Source organism: Crassostrea angulata, chromosome 1 (genome assembly GCF_025612915.1).
Source record: "Crassostrea angulata isolate pt1a10 chromosome 1, ASM2561291v2, whole genome shotgun sequence".
NCBI classification, from domain to species: Eukaryota; Metazoa; Mollusca; class Bivalvia; order Ostreida; family Ostreidae; genus Magallana; species Magallana angulata.
In genome coordinates this window covers 52,780,230-52,803,225 of record NC_069111.1, presented here as the reverse complement: position 1 = coordinate 52,803,225, position 22,996 = coordinate 52,780,230, and the positions used below count along the sequence as shown (strand labels likewise).

Genomic DNA, 22,996 nt, shown 5'->3' with positions numbered 1-22,996 from the left:
TTTTATTTAATGAAATAATATATCTAAATTACAAATCTATCATAAGAATTAACATCAAACATTATTAATTAAGGGTTGAGGAAATCTCACATCAAAGGAAATATGTAGTGTTCATATGCAGCACTGTTAAGGTGTACTATGACAAAAAAATCCCCAAAATCATCATTGCACATTTCATTTTTCGAGGTCAGTATGTTCAAGAGAATTAAAGTCTGTGGCAACTAAAGTGATGACATCAGTAGTAAATTGTCTAAGAATTTACCGTTAGGTACTAAATATTTCCATTTGTCCGAAATAAGGTTAATCAGTCCAAAACTAGCGCAAGTTTTGGTGCGCTGTAAATTGCAATATTTCAAATCGTAGGGAACTAGCTCCCAGGTCTTTAATCCGGACGCTACATTTCAATGAGCGTTTGTGGTCAACTCAACAACAAAATCCATGAAAACTGGTATTCAAGAAACATTGATGAAACCACACTAATCAGTCTTTCACACTGACTGGGAGTGAGATGATGAAAGAGGTTGTCACAGCTCAAGCAATACTCACTGTACAAACTAGGAGTGAAATGTAGTGAAATTTTTGTCTTTGTGACAGTATTACTAGCTGTACACATAGACATTGTCTCAATAGCTGTACTACAAGCTATACACTGACATAGGAGTTAGATGTGGTGAGAGAAATCTCCATAACAGTACAACTAGCTTTGCACACTGACTGGAAGTGAGATATTGTGAGATTTTGTCACAAAACTGAATTTTTTTTATGTACAAGTATATCTTTAAGTTCCTCATTTTACATATGTATGTGAGTAAAAAATTCTACGATCCTGTGGTGTTGTATCAATCGCAGGAATATAAAATTGTGAGTACCAGTTTTTTCTGTTATTACATGTATTTCATATATTTAAAACTGTCTGAAAAATAAAAGCATAATTTTAAAATTAAGCGAGGATTGCTTCTCATGATTTTACGGGAATATTAATTGCTTGCGTTTAAAAAGGAATCTACAGTACTAATGATAAACCCAGACTGGAAGTGAGATGTGGTGAGATTAAGTATGGTTAGCCATTCACACTGACAGGGATTGAGATGTTGTAAGAGGTTGTCTCAGTATAATACTACAGCCATACACAGTACCCCCCGGATGGGGATTTTGTTTCAGGGCATGTGATATGTAGAAACAGAGACTGACTTTGAGATGCAGCGAGATATCTGTTTCAGTCCAAATAATACTACCTATACAAACAAAGTGGGAGTGAGATGTGATGAGATTTTAGTCTTCTACTTTTGCACACAGCCTGGGAACGAGATGTAAGTAGAGTTATTTGTCTCAGTTACAGTGCAATTAGCTATACACTCTGGTAACTGGAAAAGAGATGAGGAAAGATTTATGTTTGGTTACAGTATAAATGGCTATACAAACTGACCAGGAGTAAGATAAGGAGAGTTTTGCTTCAATACAAGTATCATTAAATATACACACTGACCAGGAGTGAGATGTTCAGAGAGTTATGTCTCAATTACACTGCAACTAGCTATACACTCTTGGGGACTGGGAAAAAGATGGGGGTAAGAGTTATGTCTCGTTAACTGTACACAGTGACCAGGAGTAAGATGAGAGGAGAGTTTTGCCTCAATTCAGGTGTAACTAGCCATACACACTAACTGGGAGTGAGATGTGATGAAATTATGTCTTATTACAAGTGTCACTAACTATACACACTGACTGGGAGTGAGATGTTAGGAGAGATAAGTCTCAGTAACAGTACAACTAGCTTTGGAAACTGACTGGGAGTAAGATGCCGTGAGATTTTAGTCTTGGTAATAGTATTTCTACTTTTGCACATTGACACTGGGAGTGAGATGTTTGGAGAGTTATGTGTCTCAGTTACAGTGCAATTAGCTATACACTCTGGTAACTGGGAAAGAGATGAAGTAAGAGTTATGTTTGGTTATAGTATAAATGGATATACAAACTGACCAGGAGTAAGATAGGGAGAGTTTTGCTTCAATACAAGTATCACTAAATATACACACTGACCAGGAGTGAGATGTTCAGAGAGTTATGTCTCAATTACACTGCAACTAGCTATACACTCTTGGGGACTGGGAAAAAGATGGGTAAGAGTTATGTCTCGTTAACTGTATACATTGATTGGGAGTAAGAGAGGGGAGAGTTTTGTCTCAGTGTTACTACTTACTAGTCATAAACACTAACTGGAAGTGAGATGTGATGAGATTATGTCTAACTACAAGTGTCACTTACTATACTGACAGGGAGTGAAATGTAGGAAGAGATACGTCTCAGTAAGAATTCTTTTACTATACTTTAAGGTCAAGATCTAGTAAATGAAAGGTGCCTACAGGTTCATAAAATTTAAGATATAAATTCTTTCAATGATGCTTCATAACAATAGCTTTGTTTGATAGGGTGTACCGGGGCTAAAATATTTGGTAAACACAATGAAAAATCATGTTTTAAACTGTCATTTTCAATGATATATGAAGGAACTGAGGAACAAATTTTGGAGTTTTGTCCATTTTTGACTAATAAAATATATCTAGAAGGCCTACAGTCTCCCCAAAAACGGAATTAATCAAGCTTTTGACCTCTTCTTTAAAATGATGTCAAATTGAATATAGGTATCGGGATTACTTTTTCCATGATTTAACATAGAATGTCAAGAAATTGTTTAATTTTATACATAATTCCTTTAAAGCCGTAAAGTACGGGAAAAAGATTCTTCAAATCAATTATGACGTCATAATGATGGAGTCAAAGTTATGTCTAAGCAACAGTTTTATTATAGCTTTGCATACTGAAAGAGAGTAAGATACTTAATGGTAATTTTGTTTTAATACAAGTGTTACTAGCCATGCACACTGCATGGGCCTGAGATGTGGTGAGATTTCTTTCTCAGATTAAGAATTACTGGCTTTATACACCTACTGGGAGTGGCATGTGGTGCGAGTTTTGTCTCAATACAAGTATTCCTTCTATACACACTGACTAGAAAGGAGTGAGATGTAAGAGTTTTCTCTCATTTACTGTATTACTAGCTATTCATACTGACCATCAGTGAGATATGGTGAGAGCTTATCTCAACTCAGTACATGTATTATTAATAACACATACAGATAGGAGTGAGGTATGAGAGTTTTATCTCAGTAACAGTACATGTATTACTAGCTTTACTGAGTATACTCACTAACCAGCAGTGAGATATGGTGACAATTTATCTCAATACAAGTACATGTATTAGTTATAATACACACAGATTACGAGTAAGCTGTGAGAGTTTTGTCTCGGCACAGGATTGTGATGAGACAATGCATGAACTAAATTTTTAAAAAACCCTTGGTTTAACAAAGTTGAGCCCTGTAAACTAGGACAGTCTTAGTAATTAAATTCTCCTTCGCCTTATGTTGCTATGGTATAATCTAGAAGCTTTTCATACATTTTAAGACATCAGATGTGAAGTGAACTGTCATCAGTGAACACAGGGGACTGACTGATACTTGACAGGAGCTGTTCAGACTAATGGGTTACCATGGATTTAACTCAGGGTTTGATTGGCAGTTCACAAAGAAAGAGGTCTAATGAAAGACCTCATTGAAACTTACAAATAAAACCGACCAAGCTTGTGAAAGGTTCAACAAAGATGGTGCACTAACGATGCAATATTGTGTAACAGAGGGGATGGGCTGTAAGCAACTCTGACCACAATTATACAGAAGAGGATTAAAAAACTAGAAAATAATCTTAGGCATCTCCTTGAAATCAAAGGAATGCTGCATTATTGTGGCTATCCAAGACAACCCTCTGAATACAGCTTCATTCTTGACCCTAAATTAACGATTTTCACATGGACATTCCATCCAACCCTGCCATTTTAATTAGAGCATCAACTGCTTGAGACTGACTGGACAATGACTTGTGTGGGGATTTACACAGATCCACAGCAACCTGTTTGCAGGCCCATTGAAGTGCTCAATGTGACACCTAGTAATGTTCAACATTTTTCACCTGACAGGTGTGCAACGAAAAGAACAAAAACTTGTATTCATAAACTCACCTGACAGTGTGTTATCTAGAACACTGACTGGGGCTCACATTGGGGGAAATCTGTAAAGAAATTGTAGAAAAAAAATTAAAAATAAAAGGTTGTTCATGCTTTTATAACAAACAATTTCATAAAACTGAAAGTATCTGAAATCTGTACATACGATACATAATTAAATAATAACTTAATCAAAATAAAGTAGTCTCATAAATTCATCATTAGTTTGTGCCAGTCAATTTAAAATGATAAATGCTACCAAAGTGCATTAGTATTATACTCTCCGACCTCTTAATGTTACATTCTTATAAAAATGAACTTTATAAGGTCTCCATTATTGTTTTCTTTCATTTTCTTAAACCCTGTCAAATAAAGACTTCATCATTCTTACCCATCATCGCTCGGGCCTAATTCTTCCCACAAAATTAGTCACTCGCGCATATGTCATGGTAGATTTACATAAAAATGCATTACAGCAAAGTTCCTTACCATTTTACTCCAATGCTAATGTATGTATACACAGTGAACTATGTATAAAGATGACAGCTTAAGTCAATCAATTCACAGGATTTCAGTGAGAAGTTTTTGTATAATGTACCTATTAGACTACGATGTGAGCCAGTCTTTTGTCTACACTTCAGACTTTGACTGAGTTTGAGCTCTATATTGAGTGAACAGACTCATACAAATGGGAGAAATATCATTAAAAATTCATGGAAAGGATTATGGAAATAATTTAAAATAGGTTTAATTATAAGAGATGGGAATTCAGATTAGGCCCAATAGACAGGTCTGAAGATATGAAGATAATTGCTTTTCATTATTTTACAATTCTTTAAAAAAAATAAGTATATCTGGTCTATTGTTTAAACACTGAAAAATAATCATTTGAAACTTTTTTGATAATTTGCAGGTTAATATTTTAAAGAACAGGAAATCATTTGTATCTTATATAAAGCATTATATATACATTGATATACCGACAGATAAAACAATACCAAAATACGTTATATATAAAATATGGTTTTTTTTTCATTTTCCATTTTACGAAGGAAGTCGACTCCTAATCACATGACTAAGAACAAAACGAACATGTATATATGACCCATGGGCACATGATCAAGATCACATATATGTTCCTTTCAGACATCAATTTCAAAATAGCTCTATACTAGTACATACATGATATAAATAGTCAAAAATTGAAATATATAAGCTCGTCTGAAAAATACTGGCCAGTTTTTTTCATATTGACCTGTTAGGATTGTTCATGACATGATATTCCCACCATTTCATTAAGGATCGCATCTGATTTCTGATTTATTGATGGTGACATAAATAAGCCTTAGCAACTCCAACACCAAGATGATGTCATAATAGACAATCAGTCTGGACATTTAATAAACAACTGACACACATTGTAGCAGTTTGCTAGTATAACAGATACAGTAAAACTCAGTTATATCAAAGTCCTAGGGACCAATTGATTTACTTCGTTATATCCATAATTCGTTATATCCGTATAACGAATTTGTACTAATAGCTATAGCGAATTCACTATATACATGTTTTCTTTCACCAGACTGTAATTTTTACTAATTGAGGCTAAATTAGAATAAAAATATATTACTTTGATACCTATAATGATCGGATTGTGAGTCCAAAAATTTATGTGAAAATAAATTTATTCAAAGTATTATCGGTATGTTAAATAGTAGTGCAAACTTTGTTAAACTGAAAGAAATTCGTTACAAAAGTGTTAAATTTCGTTATTATTAACTTCTACGGGACCCAAAATGAGTTTGCTATATCCGTAAATTCATTACATCTGAATTCGTTATAACCATAAAATTTTGCAATGGTTTGTTAAATATTTTACCGGGGACTCAAAATAACTTCGCTATATCCTAGAATTCGCTATATCCGTGTTCATACTAAATGCGTTTTACTGTACAAGGATTTACAAATTATTATTAAAAACAGGTAGAACATCTGATTTTGTACAGAAGCATAGGTTATTATTGTCAGCGGATTATCGGCAGATACTGTTTAATACTGAGGTTTTATTTTACAAAATACATGTTGACTGTGTTTTCGTTCAACAAATTATGCTAGCCAATTCGCAACAAAAATGTAAATTGCGCTTCTTTGTATAGGGCAATATTTTGTCCTTGAGGGCTAATATAATCAATGTTGCCCTCAACCACAGTCAGTATTTGTATATTATGAACCTGTGTACCTTAACTGATTCCAATAAGTATACCCATAGATGATACAGAGACAAATGTAGCAATCTTGGGGCCAGTACCGTACTCATTGCATTTTACAAACAACAATTTGAGGGTACATTAATGTGCGCAGGCTGCTGTCTGGTCAATCAAGACACTATACTTAATTTATTTCCATCCATTCACAACATTAAAACACCACTTGGAAGATGAAAATGCTTATAGAACAAAAATTTACTTTCTTGGATACATCCAAGGGTTTGAGAATTTTTTTTTCGTGAGAAGGAAAAGAACGCAACTCTACCGGTACACTGACAGATCAGGAAAAAATTAGAAACGCAAGAGGATTTTAAATACATAACTTTAAGTCTACTTACTCCAAAACCTAGCTCATTCTACTAGCTGATTGACTGAAACTAAAAAAACAATTTGCACTCCCAGAATCACTGGTTTCTAGGAAGGAAGTTCAAATTGATCCTAAAACCTCATAAAGTATATACACTTGTAATAGACCATATTCTGACCATTACCAGTATATTCATCCAAAGTATAAAAAAACAAATTGACACAATCATTTGAAAATAATCAAATCCTCTCTCATTGCGCAAATGATATACTGAAACCTTCTTATCTGTATGTTTACAAAAAATTGCATGAATGATCAGAATCAAATAAATTAATATTCCAACATCCTCAACATTGAACAATATATTATCTGGAAAGCTCTAACCCTTCAAAGTAAGAAGACTTCAAGAGTTTATAGGCCCCCCTTAGATATAATCATATTTCTCACATGAACAGACTTCTTCTGACACTGCCATTATAAGCCCCTGGAACACATGTTAAATAGTATACTGGAATTTATCCCAGTCCCTTGTTCAATGTTCACAAGTAATACAGACATATACACACACATTTAAATACCCTGCTCTAGACTTAACCTGTGATCATTTCTTCTTCTCACTGTCTGTCTCTTTTTACAGTATTCCTCCACACAGGTCCACCATTTGTAGCCATGTGGTAAAATTAGATGAGGTGAAATGGCCTTGAACTTTTACAGGCATACAGTAATCCTACCTATAAATAGAACAGGATGGTATACACAGCCGAACAATGGAGGCGGAGCTTTGCTTTCATTGCCATAGTGATTTCTCAGCGATTGGTCAGGGATAATGTGATTGTCTGAGTAGTGAACATAGCAAATAATTGTAGCTTGTCAAAGTGTGGGGCCCAGAAAGGGGGAATGAATACAGGGATTCACTTGATTGCATATGATACAAATATATGCTATTTCACTATAAACTGCGAGTATTTAAAAACAAAAGTGCAAAATACCTCGTAAATATCAATAAATGAACTTTAAAAAATACCTTTAAAGTATTTTACTAATTAAATATTTTATCATAGCTTGTTTATTACTAACTATCAGTTTTACTAAAAATTGTTTGTTATCATCATATTTATTGTGAAATTTAGCAATTTGACATTTTAATTCTTGCAACTGTTGTTTATTAAACTTCAAAACATATAAAATATGCCAGTGAGTTGATAAACACTTTTCTCTTCTCTTTAGATCACAACCAGACCCCATAACTAAAATGCAAATCTTACATTGAATCTTAAATAAACCCACTGATAAAACTGGATAATCCGGGCCCAATCATTATCAATGATCAGCAAAATGTACAATATATCAATTTTCATTCAAAACACAAACTGATTCTAAATGGAATCCCTTGTGCCTCATATTTATTATACAGGCCGCTTGTTCAAACTTTTTATAGATTCCATCTGGAATATACATGTTGGTGGATTCTGGCAAGAATCTGCAAATTCCTGGCACATTAAAAACGGAGAAATATTAAGGTGCCTCACTACACCGTGAAATAGTTTCTCAAATCAGCAGAAAATTACTTGATTATGATAGAAAGCATGATGGATAAGAAGTATACATGTCAAATAGGCGAAAAAATGTGCAATTTTAGATAAAAAATGATTTTTTAAAAATTTCATTCAGTAAACATAAACAAAAGCCCCAGGTGGATTCGAACTCATGACCTGCGGTTCACAAGCCTGATACTTTAACCACTGAGCTATGACGATATACATCTGAATCAATTGATACAAACAGTTTAACAAAACATTTAAATCGCCATCTTGTGACTAATGTCTTAAAAAGTATAAGTCTCGGTGTAGTGAAGTACCTTAAAGACATTTTGATGTAAAAGTAAAAGAGGCATTTCTCAGATATTATTTCTAATTTTCAGATGTCATTGATGATTAATGCCTGTTTGAATTTAGCTGGTGTAAAATATGGTTTGAAAATTTAGAATCAAATACCTCTTGAAGCTATAATCAAGCAGGAGTGAAAACCTTATCGATATCATATATCCATTAAATTTTGCAATGATACAATTTTTCCTTTTTTTTTTGCAATTACTTTCGCAAAAATTACGACACACAGAAATCATATCTGGTACGTCTGTTTGCTTTTAGAATTTTTTTAAAATTAAAAAGAAATTCCTTACATAATTAAAAAACTGATATATTTACCCAATTTTACAAATTTTGTGACCTGTGAAAAAAAAAGCGTGAAACCACATGATTTAATGTATTAGGGTCATTTCTTAAAAGGTTTAGGTTAAATTCTGAGTTTGGAGGTAGTTTAGTTTGGTATGATCGAGCGAAATGAAGAAATACAGAAAAGACTCATTTCTTCTGGCTGCATTATGCCCTTCCTGGATTATAAAAAATGTGCCATTACATTTGATGGTATTAATACCTATTCCAGTGAATTTGAATATATTAAACAATGTATATATTATCGGATATTTATGATCCTCTTTCAAGATTTCTTGAAAATCTTTAAAAGGTGTGAACATGAGGCTTTTGAAATGCTCTCTTTGGTGATTCATGTGGATATGTTGAAGGTTATTATCTTATTTCGTTAATTTTTTTTCTTTCTTTTAAAAAGAGACCGATTCTGCTTGTGTGAATAAAAGAAAGTCTATAACTTTCTATAATGCTAGGTTCCCACTGTCATACAGTCTGTTACAAACACCACAATTCACATAATTCATAGTTGATCATGGAACTTCAGGAATTGCGAGTTGATGCACTTGTTCTTGTGCTATTTGTTGAGCTTTTTGATATGGAAGGTCACAATAGACATTTTTCAGGTAACACGATTTGTCATGATCTCACAGCTCGATTAGATAAGATAACATACATTCTGATAAGATTGTGCACTGCGATAGAATTTCGATTGGATTTCGATCTGATATGAACATTGTACAAGCGTCCTCACTCATTATTATGACTTGCGTACGTTGGAACATGTCATAATAATTATGTTAATCATGAACCAATGTGCTCTGTTTTGCAGAAGTGCAATATAACATTGACGATTCTTTTCACGATCCAGATGGAAGGTGATTACTATTTGAGCTATGGTTGGACCCCCTTTGATACATATCTATTTAGCATAACTGCATGACCATATTGCACATCACAAATGAATGCAGCCTGCTGCAGTGTGGTATTTGTCTTCTCCAAGATAAATCCGGCCACATCATCACAATTAAAGAGGCATGATTAAATGCATTATAGTTACTGTATATTTGGTAATAATGTAATGCGCTCTGATACAATGATAACAAATTATCATGTCATTAAAACTTAATTGTATTGATTGTGGATAGTTTTGTAACAAACAGAAATTTTTCTACGATCAACACTATTGCTATGTCATACCTCAAGAGATATCATGATCACACTACGATTTTGACCACAATTTTAATTGTGCCGTGGTTCGTGGTAGTGGGAATGTAGCTAAAGATAATTCGTTTGTATGAAAAATGTATTTGGTACATGTACTGTAGTAGCCGTAGAATTGGACCAGACAGTTTTAAATTATGGAGACGGATTACGATTAATGATGTAAACCTATAACTGATACACATGTGATATATGGTTGGGGTCAGAGGCATGATTATGTTTGCCAAGGGGATTTCAAACCTATTTTCTGTAACAACCCCCTTCCCACCCTTAGATCTCAAGTATTGGCTTAAATATGCAAAATATATATTTATTTATACCCTCCAGCTGAAATGTCACACTTTCATTGGTTTAAAGATAGCACATGACTGCCTCATATATCTCTATGTTTGTTTGGTGAGAATTAATATTTGGCAATATATGGCTGTCTTTGGCTATACTCATTTCAGCATTTCATAATATTTAATACAGCAACCGCAAGCCCTTAGTTCTTAAATTATTAGGAGTAGTTGCCCTTTGAAATTCTTTAAAATTAGAGTAGTTGCCCTTTGAATATTGATGTCACATTGTTGTGTCTGGAGAGACAAGAAAATAGCAGCGTCAAAATTTGCTGAAATCTCTGCAGAGGAAAGGGCGAAAATGTTTAAAATTGAATAGCAACAAAACATTGTAAGTAAACATTAGTGAAGAGTATTTGAAAGGTGAGATTGATAATTTTGAAGAGTTTAAATGAATTAAATTGGAGGACATGAACTAGACAACTTGTAAAGATGGGTTTGCATAGATGATCGCTTTTTGTGAATAAATGTGTCACTTGATAGTCATTGGGAAAACTAAACACTTAGGTAACTTGTTTTTCAAAAAAAAATAATTTCAGTAATATATTGCACAATTAAATGTATAATAAAGGTAAATATTGCTTCTGCTGAGGTTTGAACCCAGATCCTCTGGACTCTACCAATCCAGTTAATCATGGGTAAACTATTTTTAACCCTCTAGCCAGAGCTAGAAGGAATATGGCATATACTAGTAACTGACTCACATATATGTATTCTTAACTACCCAAGTATATATTTCGTGTATATCTATCAATCAACAACAGCTGAAATTAATTATTAGTTAAGGTAATATAATTAAGTTAACCTGACTTACCTTTTCCTAGAGATCATAGCAGACTTTTTCCAACATTCATCCAAATGACTCTGATGGCAGAATGCAAAACAATGACATTCATTTGGCTGAAAAGAAAAACAAGACCATTAATTTACAGATTAAAATCTTTGATACATGTACTTTAATAGTATTCAACAAGATAAGAAAAATATAACACAAGATACAATTTAATAATAGCCTTCTACCTATGATTACTAGTGAATTTATTTTATACAAAAGTTGATTCCATGGAGTTTAGGGTAAAATATAGATGATGAGAGTTTTCTGAAAAGATAAAGTATTTTCCATAAGAGATAAATATTGCAATTATTTTCATAATTTAAAAGTGATATATGTATATTAAGGATGTCAACGAGTACTCAACTATCACTTGGTCATCGACTAAAATTTTCTTAGTTGATTACTCGTTATAAAGTGAAGAAAGAAATTCGAAACATTTTTTTTTTTATAACTCGGCAGTTTTGGGGCTTCGAATAAAAATAAGAGTTTCCTTTTCTTGGCATTTTTAATCACGTACGTTACACTCTGTTGAATCGAACAGGTGTCTCTGGTATATTTTTAAGCGGCTACAAATTGATCTTTGTTAAATTTGTAGGTCAAATTATTGTTTTGAAAAGAAGTACTTATGCAAACATGTACTTAAAGAGATCAATTTTTGGTTCTCCAAAAGATGTATTAATCATAGCATTTCAAGGTGTTGTTTTTATATAATCATTAATTTTAACTGTTGATTTGGCATGGCACGGGACAAAGACTTAACATCAAACAGGCCACATTTGATTTGCCTAATGATATAAAACTCAATAATGTGTAAGCGTCACAAGAAAATAGAAAAGTCAAGACATTAGCTACGGATATCTAAATAAAATGCTCTTTTATTTATTTGAAATAAAATACATCTTGTGCGTATTATCATAAGTTTTTCAATGTTTATTATATTCTTATGTTAAGATATAGTGTATCTGACATTAAAATACGTGTAAGAACACACAATTTCAAATAAACAACGAGTAATCGACTATCGCTCGACTAAAGGCTCCTATTAATTGACTAAGCCAACTGAGTAAAATTGACATCCATAATGTACATATAATGAAGTAGATGTGTTTATGAGTATCAATGGAATTTTCAAAATTAACGGCCCAATCTGCAATTAACATAATTAAATTCTATACCTTAGCGTGTGTTTTTATCATTTCATTGGACAGGTCTTTGATCCTTATGAAGTTTTCAATACAGGACACTCATGAGAATATGAAGAGGCTTTTATAAATTACATTAAAAGATATATATGCATGCAGCGTATCAGAAAATATATGCGCGAGTATCATATTTGATTCAGATCAGATCTCATGCAATGTTTTGTTGTATTTGTTTATAATATACCTATGTATTATATGATCCACCGCTGCACTGCATGATGTGCAGTTAATATATAGTATAATAAATAATTAAGTATATGCATAAAATCTCAACTTCATATTCTTGCTTCTGAGTAAAGATCATCACATGTTTTAGTTATTTTAGCATGCATGCAGTGAATAAAGTTGAATTAAGCTGCCTTTATATTGATTCATGGCTTGATAAAATAATTAACACCCAGCTTGTAAATGCAACTCCACTAGCTGTTTATAGATCTTTAAAGTGGAATTTAGTCAATAGATAGAAATACTTGTTTACATTTAAAAGATTAAAAGATTCAAGTCACAACCTTTTTTTATAACTAACTAGAAAGATTCCAGACTGACACATTTGTTGCCTCTCACTAAGCAGCCCTCGAAGTATTCAATTTCCCGCCATAAATAAGTTTATACAACAAGAGTTTTTATTGGACATCTACCAAATTTACTTCCGTGTTGTGAAAAAACATGTTTTAGTAGGATTATCGGTGTTCGGTGAACTTGATGATTTAATTATTTGCTATAAGGCAAATTCTCCTTCAATTTTCACCTCCTGGGGCACAAAAGTGGATGATGGAAGGTATTGTTTCTTGGTCACGTGATTTTTGACAACAAAAATTGCGTGTCGGGGCATTGTGGGTAAGACGCCGTCAACTTCCTTTCTTCACACCGGCCTGCATCGCCACATCGTCTCACGTCAGCTATAGAGAAAAGATGGGAATGCGAAGACCGAGAAGTACTAAGAACCCCCCGGTTTTTAGCCATGAATTTTTCATCCAAAATCATGCAGACATTGTGTCATGTGTGGCAATGGTTTTCGTCATTGGATTGATGTTTCAGGTATTATTAACTGTGACAGACCGTATGTGATCAGACGGACCATATGTTGATAAGCGTGTGCCCGTATTATGGCATACCTTCCCTCATGCATTGAATGTTACTACACGTCAAGCAATAAATTTAGTATTGCTGGGAATTTAAAAGATGAATAGCTAAAAGTGAAAGTAGATAACGGAGTAAACATGCAAATAGATTTTATGACGTGGCACTGATTTTTATTGTGGAAGATTAGGCTATTGAAGTTAACAATATTCGGAAATTATTGGATTACCATTTACCATTTTGCTAATTTGGCCCATTTAAATATGAATCTCGATTACATTTTAATGATGACCCAGGCTATTTTGCCGTTTTATAGAAAAAAGTGCAATTACTTGAAATATATATTTTCAGTGATGTAGAGAATTCAAACAAAAATGTATTTATTAGTTTTCATTCAAGCAAGATGATAGTTGAAAACTATTTTTTTTATTTTATTCAGGCTACAGCGCCAGTTGCATCCTTGTTTGTGACCCTCCAAAACAATGTTACAAAAGTTAATAATGGTAAGTCAGTGTTTATTGAGTAAAAACTTAAATTATGTGCAAAAACCACCAAGTATTGATGATGTAAATACTTAGAAGATAAGCAAATCAAAATTTGGACCATGAGTTGATTTTCTGCATAGATTGTTTTCATCATGCATAGATCTTACATCTAAAGTGATCTTACATGTGTTGTCATTAGCATCTTATGGATATATTTATGTTTTTTAGCTCACCTGAACTGATGGTTCAAGTGAGCTTTTGAAGTTTTTGATCACTGTTCTCTGTCATCCATCTGTAAACTTTTTACATTTTTGTCTTCTTCTCTAAAACTACTTTGCCAAATATAACCAAACCTGGTACAAAGCTTCCTTATGGAAAGGGGATTATAAATTGTTGAAATTTATAAGAGCACAGCCCTTTTTAAAGGGGAGATCGTTGTGAAACTGTGAAAATAGGATGAATGTCTTTAAACATCTTCTTCTCAAGAACCACTGCATTAGAAATGCCAATATTTACACCAAAGCTTTTATATATAGTGAAGATCCAAAATTCTGAAAATCATGACCCCCGAACCAAAGTGGAGCCCCAAGGGAGGTTCAAAGAATATATAAGAAAATGTTTAAAAATCTTTTTCTCAAGAACTAGAATGCTGCAGTTAGTGAGATTACTATGCAAGAATTCTCCTATAATGTAGATTTTAAATTGTCAAATTTGTGATCCCCAGACCAATGCTAGGGCCCCAAGAGGCGTAAAGTTTGACATAGCATTATATAGGAAAAATGTTTTAAAATCTTCTTCTCAAGAACTAGAATGCTACAATTTGTGAGATTACTATGCAAGCATCCTCAAATAATGTAGATTCTAAATTGTTATAATAGTGACATCCAGACTAAAACTAGGCCTCAAGAGGGTTCAATGTTTATCATAGAAATAAATTGACAAAATGTTTAAAAATCTTCTCATGAACTACAATGCTACCATTTGTGATATTACTTTGCAATCACCCTCAAAGAATGTAGATTCTAAATTGTTGATATTGTAAACCCTAGACTAATACTTGGGGCCCCAAGAGGGACATTTTGACATAGAGATATATAGCGAAAAAATCTTATTCTTAAGACATAGAATGCCTAATGCTTCAATTAGTATGCAAGCATTCTTAGAAAGGGTAGATTCTAAATTGTTTAAAATGTGATCCTAGACTAATACTGGGGGCACAAGAGAGGTTTAGTGTTTAACTTTAAAATATATTAGGGAAAATATTTAAAAACTGAAATAAAATGATACATTGAACTGTTGTTCAGATCAGGTAAATGATGTGGCCCATGGACCTCTTGTTTTTCTAGACACAGGGGATGAAATCACTTATAAATTATGTTTATCATCTGCAGGGTCTGTTATATTGCTGTCCATATTCTGTTGTTATTAACATCTTACGGATATCTTTGTTTGTTTACTAGACACGGGGGATGAGATCACTAATTACATGGCGGGGATGAAGGACCTGTTTTGTGTCTTCTTCTACCTCCTCATCTGTATTGTGGTCCACGCTGTCATTCAGGAGTACATTCTGGACGTAAGTCTCCAAGATAAAGGAGAAAAACACTGTCATGTCAAAGATACTTTAATTTTAAAACCATTTGTTTTAACACTTACAGTCACAAATTTTACCCTGTAAAAATAGTTTTTACTCATTTTCACAAAGTGTTGTAAGCATTGTAATTGGTTAACATTAGATTTAAGTAGATTATTTATAACCAAGAAATGAATTTACTTTTTATCTTTAACAGAAACTGAACAGGAAGATGCATTTGTCTAAAGTGAAGCACAGTAAATTCAACGAGTCCGGCCAGCTCCTTGCTTTTTATGGCGCCTCTGCAGTGTGGGGAGCCGACATTATTATCAAGGTCAGTGGCTACAGAGGAGTTGACATTATTCACACCTGTGTGTTAAGTATTTAAGACATAAGCCTATGGGCTCATAAGACAGACTAAGCATTGATTTTTCGTTATTGAAATAAATGACACTTAAGATATAATCCATGAATAGGGTCTGGTGTACTTGCTTATTTTAAATAATCTGTTATAAACTATTGATTGATACGTTTGATTTTTTTTTACAAGATCAGCATGTTCAGCCAAGTTAAAGAATTGCTCATATCTGCTGACTTATCTTCATTTTTCTATGAAATGAGTTACAAACAATTATTGGATTTTATTTACAGGAAGGCCTGGTGAACATCAACCAGCTGTGGGAGGGATATCCCCACAGTGAGATCTCGTAAGTATGGTGACCAGCTCTATGTGAATTGAAATGATAATAATTATCAAAGTGAAACATCAGAGTTATTTATTATTCAACACTGCCTCCCGCTACAATTGTACTACAGTGGAGCTCCTGAAGCTGGGGGGCTGAGAGGTCTCAGACAAGCATATCCTTCGTCATTGGATATGATATAAGAATTGAATTACTTATGATTTGAAAAAAAAATAAGTTCTTGCAATACAATTTACTGGTACCTGTAATATATTTAATAATGATCTCATTCCTATGATTTTTTTTTGACAGGTTTATCGTGAAATTCTTCTTCATCATGCAAATCTCCTACTGGATTCATTGTTTCCCAGAGCTTTATTTCCAAAAAGTGAAAAAGGTCAGTACAGAGAAGAAAACTATTCAGTGTGAAAAATAAGATGTGACAATTATAAGTTGATTTACAATACATGTAATTTGTGCGGGTTTTTTTTTCCACAGGATGAAATGTCTTCTAGAATCCAGTATGCAGTGCTATATCTGGTGTTTATCTCAGCAGCTTACTTCTTAAAGTAAGTAGAACTTACCCTCTTTTATTTTATGATTATCTCTATAAATTGTAAATGAAAAAAAAACACATACTGTGGAATCATTCAATTTCGTGGGGGCCAATTTTCGTGGATTGCTTAAATTTTACAGGTTCCTGGAGACGTAATATGGTGTATTCTCTAAAACCTACAAAGGAAATATGACTTTATTACCCTAATTTATTAATTCGGAGAGGATGTTAATTCATGGATGAGAGGTACCAACGAATTCCACGAAAATTGAGCCACCACAAAATCTAATGATTCCACAGTAGTTAATTAATAGACCTATCAAACTTGAACCTTTTCTTTAAAATGCTGTCTGAAATGAAAAACTTTGGACGTGATCTGAGAGTTTCCACTTTATATTTCAGTTTTAACAGAGTAGCCCTGTGTATGATTGTTTTACATTACACAGTAGAGTTTGTTTTCCACCTGGCCCGACTTTTGTACTTTGCTGAGAAAATAGATTTGGCCAACCATGCGTAAGATTATTTTCTTTGACAGATCAAATTGTATACATCCATATTTAATCATGATTTACCATTATAAGGTAATAAAACAGGATTTACCATTTATCCTACTTGGGAAATTAAGCTGCAGGTGTATATATTAGATTCTTATCTTTTTTTTCAATATTCACTTATGAAATAACAAAATTTGAAACCCATTTACATTTTTCAATAGTTTCTTACAAACTTTAATGAAATTGAAATGTAAATTTGACAAATAATTAGAAGTTATTGAGCTGAAATTGAATGATTGTTGTATTGTTTTACAGATTCATGGTGTTCAATGCTTTGTTTGTTCTGGTCAGACTGGGCACAATCACCCTGTCAGTCTTAACTTTCTGGTGAGTGACATAAGAGCTAAAAATAACTGTCTGCTACTTAAAGTTAACATTCTGCTAAGTAATATACAGGTGAATCTCGATAACTCGAACTTCAGGGGACCATGATTAAACTTCGAGAGATCAAGAGTTCGAGAGATCGAAAGTTTAAAAAATTCCGGAAATTTTTGTTTCGGTCATTTAGGTTCTAAAATTATAGTAGCCGGAAATTTATATTTATAACATGGAAGGATAGTCTGACATGATTTCCATCGTATTTTCTGCTACATTACTTCTATTTAAACAATACAGAACTTAGTTCTGTGGTTATTAAGTGTATTTTTTCACGTTAAAAAACTTTTAAGCATATTATGTTTTCATTACGATAGAGTGGTTTAAATAAAGAGCAGTTTACCGTAACTTTCACAAGTTGTTGAAATTAATAGATCAGTTACAAATAACATATCTACCCTTTGAAGGAAGCAGGGTATCAAGAGTGAAAAACAATGAAATATGTATAACGGGACCCAGGTTTTACTTCGAGAGATCAAGAACTTCGAGAGATCGGAGTTCGACAGTGAGTTCACTTCGAGAGATCAAGAACTTCGAGAGATCGAAGTTCGAGCCATCGAGAGTCACCTGTAATTGTATATGAACTAAAATTGACTTATGCAAATTAAAAAAACTGTCTTCTAGAAATTAAAATATTTAGTGATATTAACTTACAATAAAGTAAAATAACATTCTGAACTTTATTATGCAGATGAAATCACTTTCACTTCATATACAGTAAAGTTTGTTAAGTACGCACATGGATATAGCGAAATTCGCTTTACTGTACTGTGATTTTATGCATTGTGACTTTGTATGATGTTTTGTGATAAATTGTTGCTTATTGTATATAGGTATGGATTGGAGCAGACCAACCAGCCTAATATTGACATCTCCACTGGAAACTTCAATACTCAGATGATCAGGTACGGGTAACATTGGCATAGCGGGCATCAATTTATATTATGGGGACATACAAGTAGGCCATGCTCAGATGATATATATATATATCCACTGGGAAGGGTAGGTATGCTGAGTGACTCCTAATAAATCCACAGATAATTTTGAAATTGACAGTCATTGGGATTTATAAAAGTTGACATCTTTACCTGGAAAAATAGCAATGGTGTTGATTAGAACTGTTATTTTATTCATCAATGCATTTTTAATTACAACTTTCAAAAGACATTAAACTCTGAAATTTGGAAAAGTAGGTGACAGAAGAGCTTCCAATGATTTATTTAATGCAGACAAACTACTTGTTCCAGTTTTGTTTCACAAATATCACCTTCATCAACAAAAATTAATTAAAACTAATTCATGTGTACATACTGTTATCCAACTCTTGATCTGTATTACACTATGATCAAGTAATTTCTGTTATAATGCTTGATTTAAGATTATTTTTGCCAGTAAGTAAAATTGAGTCAAGCCTTTGATATTATCTTATTTGAAATCATGAATCCATGGTACATGTATCAGTACTGATATACAGTGTACCAGCAGTATACAGTGTAGTATTTATTAGAAGCCTGGATTATGAGGGGTTTTTATTTTGGTTCCAGGATAAACTGTCTGGCCGCCGTGTGTCTCCTGCAGGCCTGGATGATGTGGAATTTCATCAACTTCCACCTCAGAAGGATGAGGGAAAGAGGGGCTGCTTCCAGGAAGCTCAAGTCCCCCAAGAAAACCAAATCTAAGGGTAAGGCCAAAAGTCATGAGGATTCAAAATATATATGTTTGGAATCAAGATTATTTATTTTATTGATGGAATTTTTTTCCCTTATTGTTTTTTTTAATGAAATATTTAATTAAATTGAGAATATTTTGAAGTTCTACAACTCTTATTTTATTGAGTATAGATAATACATGAAAATTGTTATTGCATGCATTGAATACTGCTACTATGCTTGCTTGTATGTGCTCTCTCTCTCTCTCTCTCTCTCACATAATAATCCCTTGACCTTATTTTGCAGCCACAGAGGATGATATAAGCTCCCTTCCAGAAGCTGACCAGAATGCAGCAACAGAAAACGGCATCAGGGCCCGTCGCTCTAAGAAAAACTAAATTTCTGCCCACCTGACTGCCAAGCTCTGGACAAATTGTTCATCAATGATTGACAAGAGAATTTTAAAAAAGGATCTGAATTTTATTTTTTCTTTAATTTTTTGAAAATATTACATTTGTTTTAATTAAAGAAAAACTGGTGTAGTTTTAAATGCAATGTAAAGGAAAGTCCTATTGAATGAGTCACTTTGGCCAGACTTGAAAACTTGCCAATTAGATTTAAGACTGTTTGGTTGTTATTGTTTATAAGTTTGTTTTGCTTAACCAAACTTTTTACTTTTTTGTTGAAAATAGGTTGTTTATATTGATTAGAAAAATAGTTAGATAAAATAACTATAATTTTTTCTGAAATTTAAATTGCATATAGGTACATACTGTATACTATGTATGTTACAATATAAGTAAATTGTTGTTTTACTTAATGAGAGCTTAATCTTGTTCTAACAAAAATACATGAATTTTTAGGTTTACAATTATAACTGATCACGCAGTTTCGTAATTGTACATAATTGTATATGTATTGTCCATTATCATACTGTCTTTTCAATGTTAAGGTAGTATTACCTTGAAATACTTCACCTACCATGAAATGGCAGAACAACTAATGTAAATCTAGGTTTAATATTTGGACAGCCTATTCAAACACTTTGATTTTCCCCCAACCTTTGTTAAAATCCAAGTTTGTTGTGGTGAATGTTTTGTTACATCAAACTTTTTTTTTTCTTTTCATGGATTTTTCTTTTGTGCAGAAGTTATACATGCATCAAAATAATGAAAACCTTCATATTGATAAAGATATATGTGTAGTAGAATTTGGAACGTGGATATTTTTGATATTCAGCTTTTTAATTGTTGACATTTGAGAATTATTGTTATGAGGTGACTGTGAAGACCACTGAGAGAGGATTATCTACTGTGCACTCAGTGCATTTGGCTTCAACCCAACATGACCGTCAAGGCATTGTAGTATTTTACATAGATTTCAATTTAATAATGTGAATGTTTTGTAAGAACTTAATGATATTTATAAGTGTTATAATAGAGAGCGTACATGTGGAGAAGGGGTGTGGAAGTTTGGTTGAAAGTGAAAGTAAGATTGTCAATAAATAAATACCTAGTCATGTCTTGTTCCTATTAATGGAGTTTGCAATTATAATCTTTCATGTTACATTTTGTGTGTACATGTATATTTGTGTGTTAAATTGTCATCAGCTAATATCATTGGAAATATGTTTTAGGTTTTTAGGAAGTATTTGACTTTGCAGCAACTTCATTAAGAAGTGATCTGCTTTAGTGCATATTTCATGACCTAGCTTGAATTGTTTAGTCTCAGTGTTTCAAAGTTTTGTATATTTTTGTATACTGTGAAGTGAAGTAATTTTAAAGGAAAACTAGATATTTGCATGTATAATTTTCATACATCATATGTCAATTATTAGGTCATCTTTTTGGTATACTGAGAGTTAATTGATTATAAAGAAAAGCTAGATATATGCATGTATATATTAAATCATTCATACATCATGTGTCTCCATTTGTAAATGGTCTGGGTTATATGTGTCCAATGGAAATTGTATTTCTAAAAGAAAACATGGCAATATCAATAAAAAAAAGAATGAAAATGTTCAACGAGTGTTTGAGTCAATGTGATACAAATGTGATTGGAATTAAAGCTAAGGCTAAAGGCTTTCATAGATTTGTTGATAATGCAAGCATATTTTATGTTAAATTAATTTCAAGTTCAAGACTCTCCATTTCAAGTTCCGATACAATTGAGGTAACAACAGTTGACTTTTACCAATCTAGTACTGCACATCAAAGAAACATCATCTTTGCAAGCCAAGGGTTTTTGGTGTAATATTTAAACAATAAAATGCTTTCTTTGGTGATTCATTCGGGATATGAAGGTAGCGACATTGCAGAAAAAATACATAATCCGCGTTAGCAGGTTATGTAAATTTTTTCTGCAATGATCGCTACCTTCATAAAATGCATGAATCATCAAAGAAAGTATTTTATTGTTTATATTAACATCTTTCTTTTAACTAATCAATGAATTGATCATGAAAAATTAGTAAAATTCACTAAATTACTGTCAGTGTACACAAGTACGTTAGCTAAAAGAAACAGCCAAATCATCTCTTGTGAGACTGAGTCTGACATCATTATGGTTATTTCGTGCAGTCCGTGATTTTTCTTAGGTTGCTGTATATTTCGACCAATCGATAAACAGGACGTGTAGATTTCAGTCTGGCTGTTTCTATAGAGCTATGAATAACTATAAGTTTCCGTAAGAAATATAGGAAATAATACTGGTAGATGTGAATATACACCTGTACAAAATGGGTATAAATAAAACTATAGTACCCTGGTGTAAAGTGCATGAGTACAATTAGTTTACACTTATGACAATTGTTTTGGTACAATAAGTGTAAACTGGTGTAAGGTTTGTGAAGGCGCAACTATCATATACTGATGTGGAGTGTGTAAGGGTACAACTGTTGTCAGATGTGTTTGAGTGCAACTATTGTACACTGTTGTGAAGTGTGTTTAAGTACAACTATTGTACACTGTTGTCAGATGTGTTTGGGTACAACTATTGTACACTGTTGTCAGATGTGTTTGAGTACAACTATTGTAAACTGTTGTCAGATGTGTTTGAGAACAACTATTTTACACTGTTGTCAGATGTGTTTGAGTAAAACTAGTGTTTACTGTTGTCATATGTGTTTGGGAACAACTATGGTACACTATTGTGAGGTGTATTTGAGTACAACTATTGTACACTGTTGTCAGATGTGTTTGAGTATAACACACTGGTACATTGTTGTCAGATGTGTTTGGGTACAACTTTTGTACACTGTTGTCAGATGTGTTTGAGTACAACTATTGTTCACTGTAGTCATATTTGTTTGGTTACAACTTTTGTACACTGTTGTCAGATGTGTTTGGATACAACAATGGTACACTGTTGTCAAGTGTGTTTGGGTACCACTATTGTACACTGTTGTCAGATGTGTTTGGATACAACAATGGTACACTGTTGTCAAATGTGTTGGGTACCACTATTGTACACTGTTGTCAGATGTGTTTGAGTACAACTATGGTACACTGTTGTCAGATGTGTTTGGGTACAACTATGGTACACTGTTGTCAATGTGTTTGAGTACAACTATTGTACACTGTAGTCATATTTGTTTGGT

At 33.0% G+C, this 22,996-nt stretch overlaps 2 protein-coding genes across 4 annotated transcripts in view; one reads left to right on the top strand and one right to left on the bottom strand.

Annotated features, from left to right (window-relative positions):
* The window catches only part of LOC128187508 (protein kinase C-binding protein 1-like), a 30,292-nt gene extending 18,989 nt beyond the window's left edge, over positions 1 to 11,303 (bottom strand). For all 3 annotated transcript variants that reach the window (XM_052857935.1, XM_052857964.1, XM_052857952.1), the window contains exons 1-3: positions 11,218 to 11,303; positions 7,230 to 7,365; positions 4,076 to 4,125 (exon numbers count right to left, since the gene is read on the bottom strand). The gene's annotated coding sequence lies outside the window, so the exon portion shown is untranslated. The remainder of the gene's footprint in view (positions 1 to 4,075; positions 4,126 to 7,229; positions 7,366 to 11,217) is intronic.
* A 1,803-nt stretch (positions 11,304 to 13,106) lies between these two features.
* LOC128187619 (translocating chain-associated membrane protein 1-like 1) lies at positions 13,107 to 21,422 on the top strand. Its single transcript, XM_052858032.1, has 12 exons — positions 13,107 to 13,478; positions 13,960 to 14,023; positions 15,466 to 15,581; positions 15,796 to 15,912; positions 16,230 to 16,285; positions 16,574 to 16,658; positions 16,760 to 16,830; positions 17,220 to 17,330; positions 17,627 to 17,698; positions 18,580 to 18,651; positions 19,291 to 19,427; positions 19,702 to 21,422. Exons 1-12 carry the CDS (start codon positions 13,353 to 13,355, stop codon positions 19,791 to 19,793), a joined length of 1,119 nt encoding a protein of 372 aa, XP_052713992.1. The 5' UTR covers positions 13,107 to 13,352; the 3' UTR covers positions 19,794 to 21,422.
* Positions 21,423 to 22,996: the final 1,574 nt, after the last annotated feature.

Coding starts and splice junctions, on each gene's coding strand:
- LOC128187619 (XM_052858032.1), top strand. CDS start 13,353: ATGGGAATGCGAAGACCGAGAAGTACTAAGAACCCCCCGGTTTTTAGC. Junction 16,659..16,759: donor ATTTCCAAAAAGTGAAAAAG/GTCAGTACAGAG, acceptor TTTTTTCCACAG/GATGAAATGTCTTCTAGAAT. Junction 18,652..19,290: donor TTCAATACTCAGATGATCAG/GTACGGGTAACA, acceptor TTTTGGTTCCAG/GATAAACTGTCTGGCCGCCG.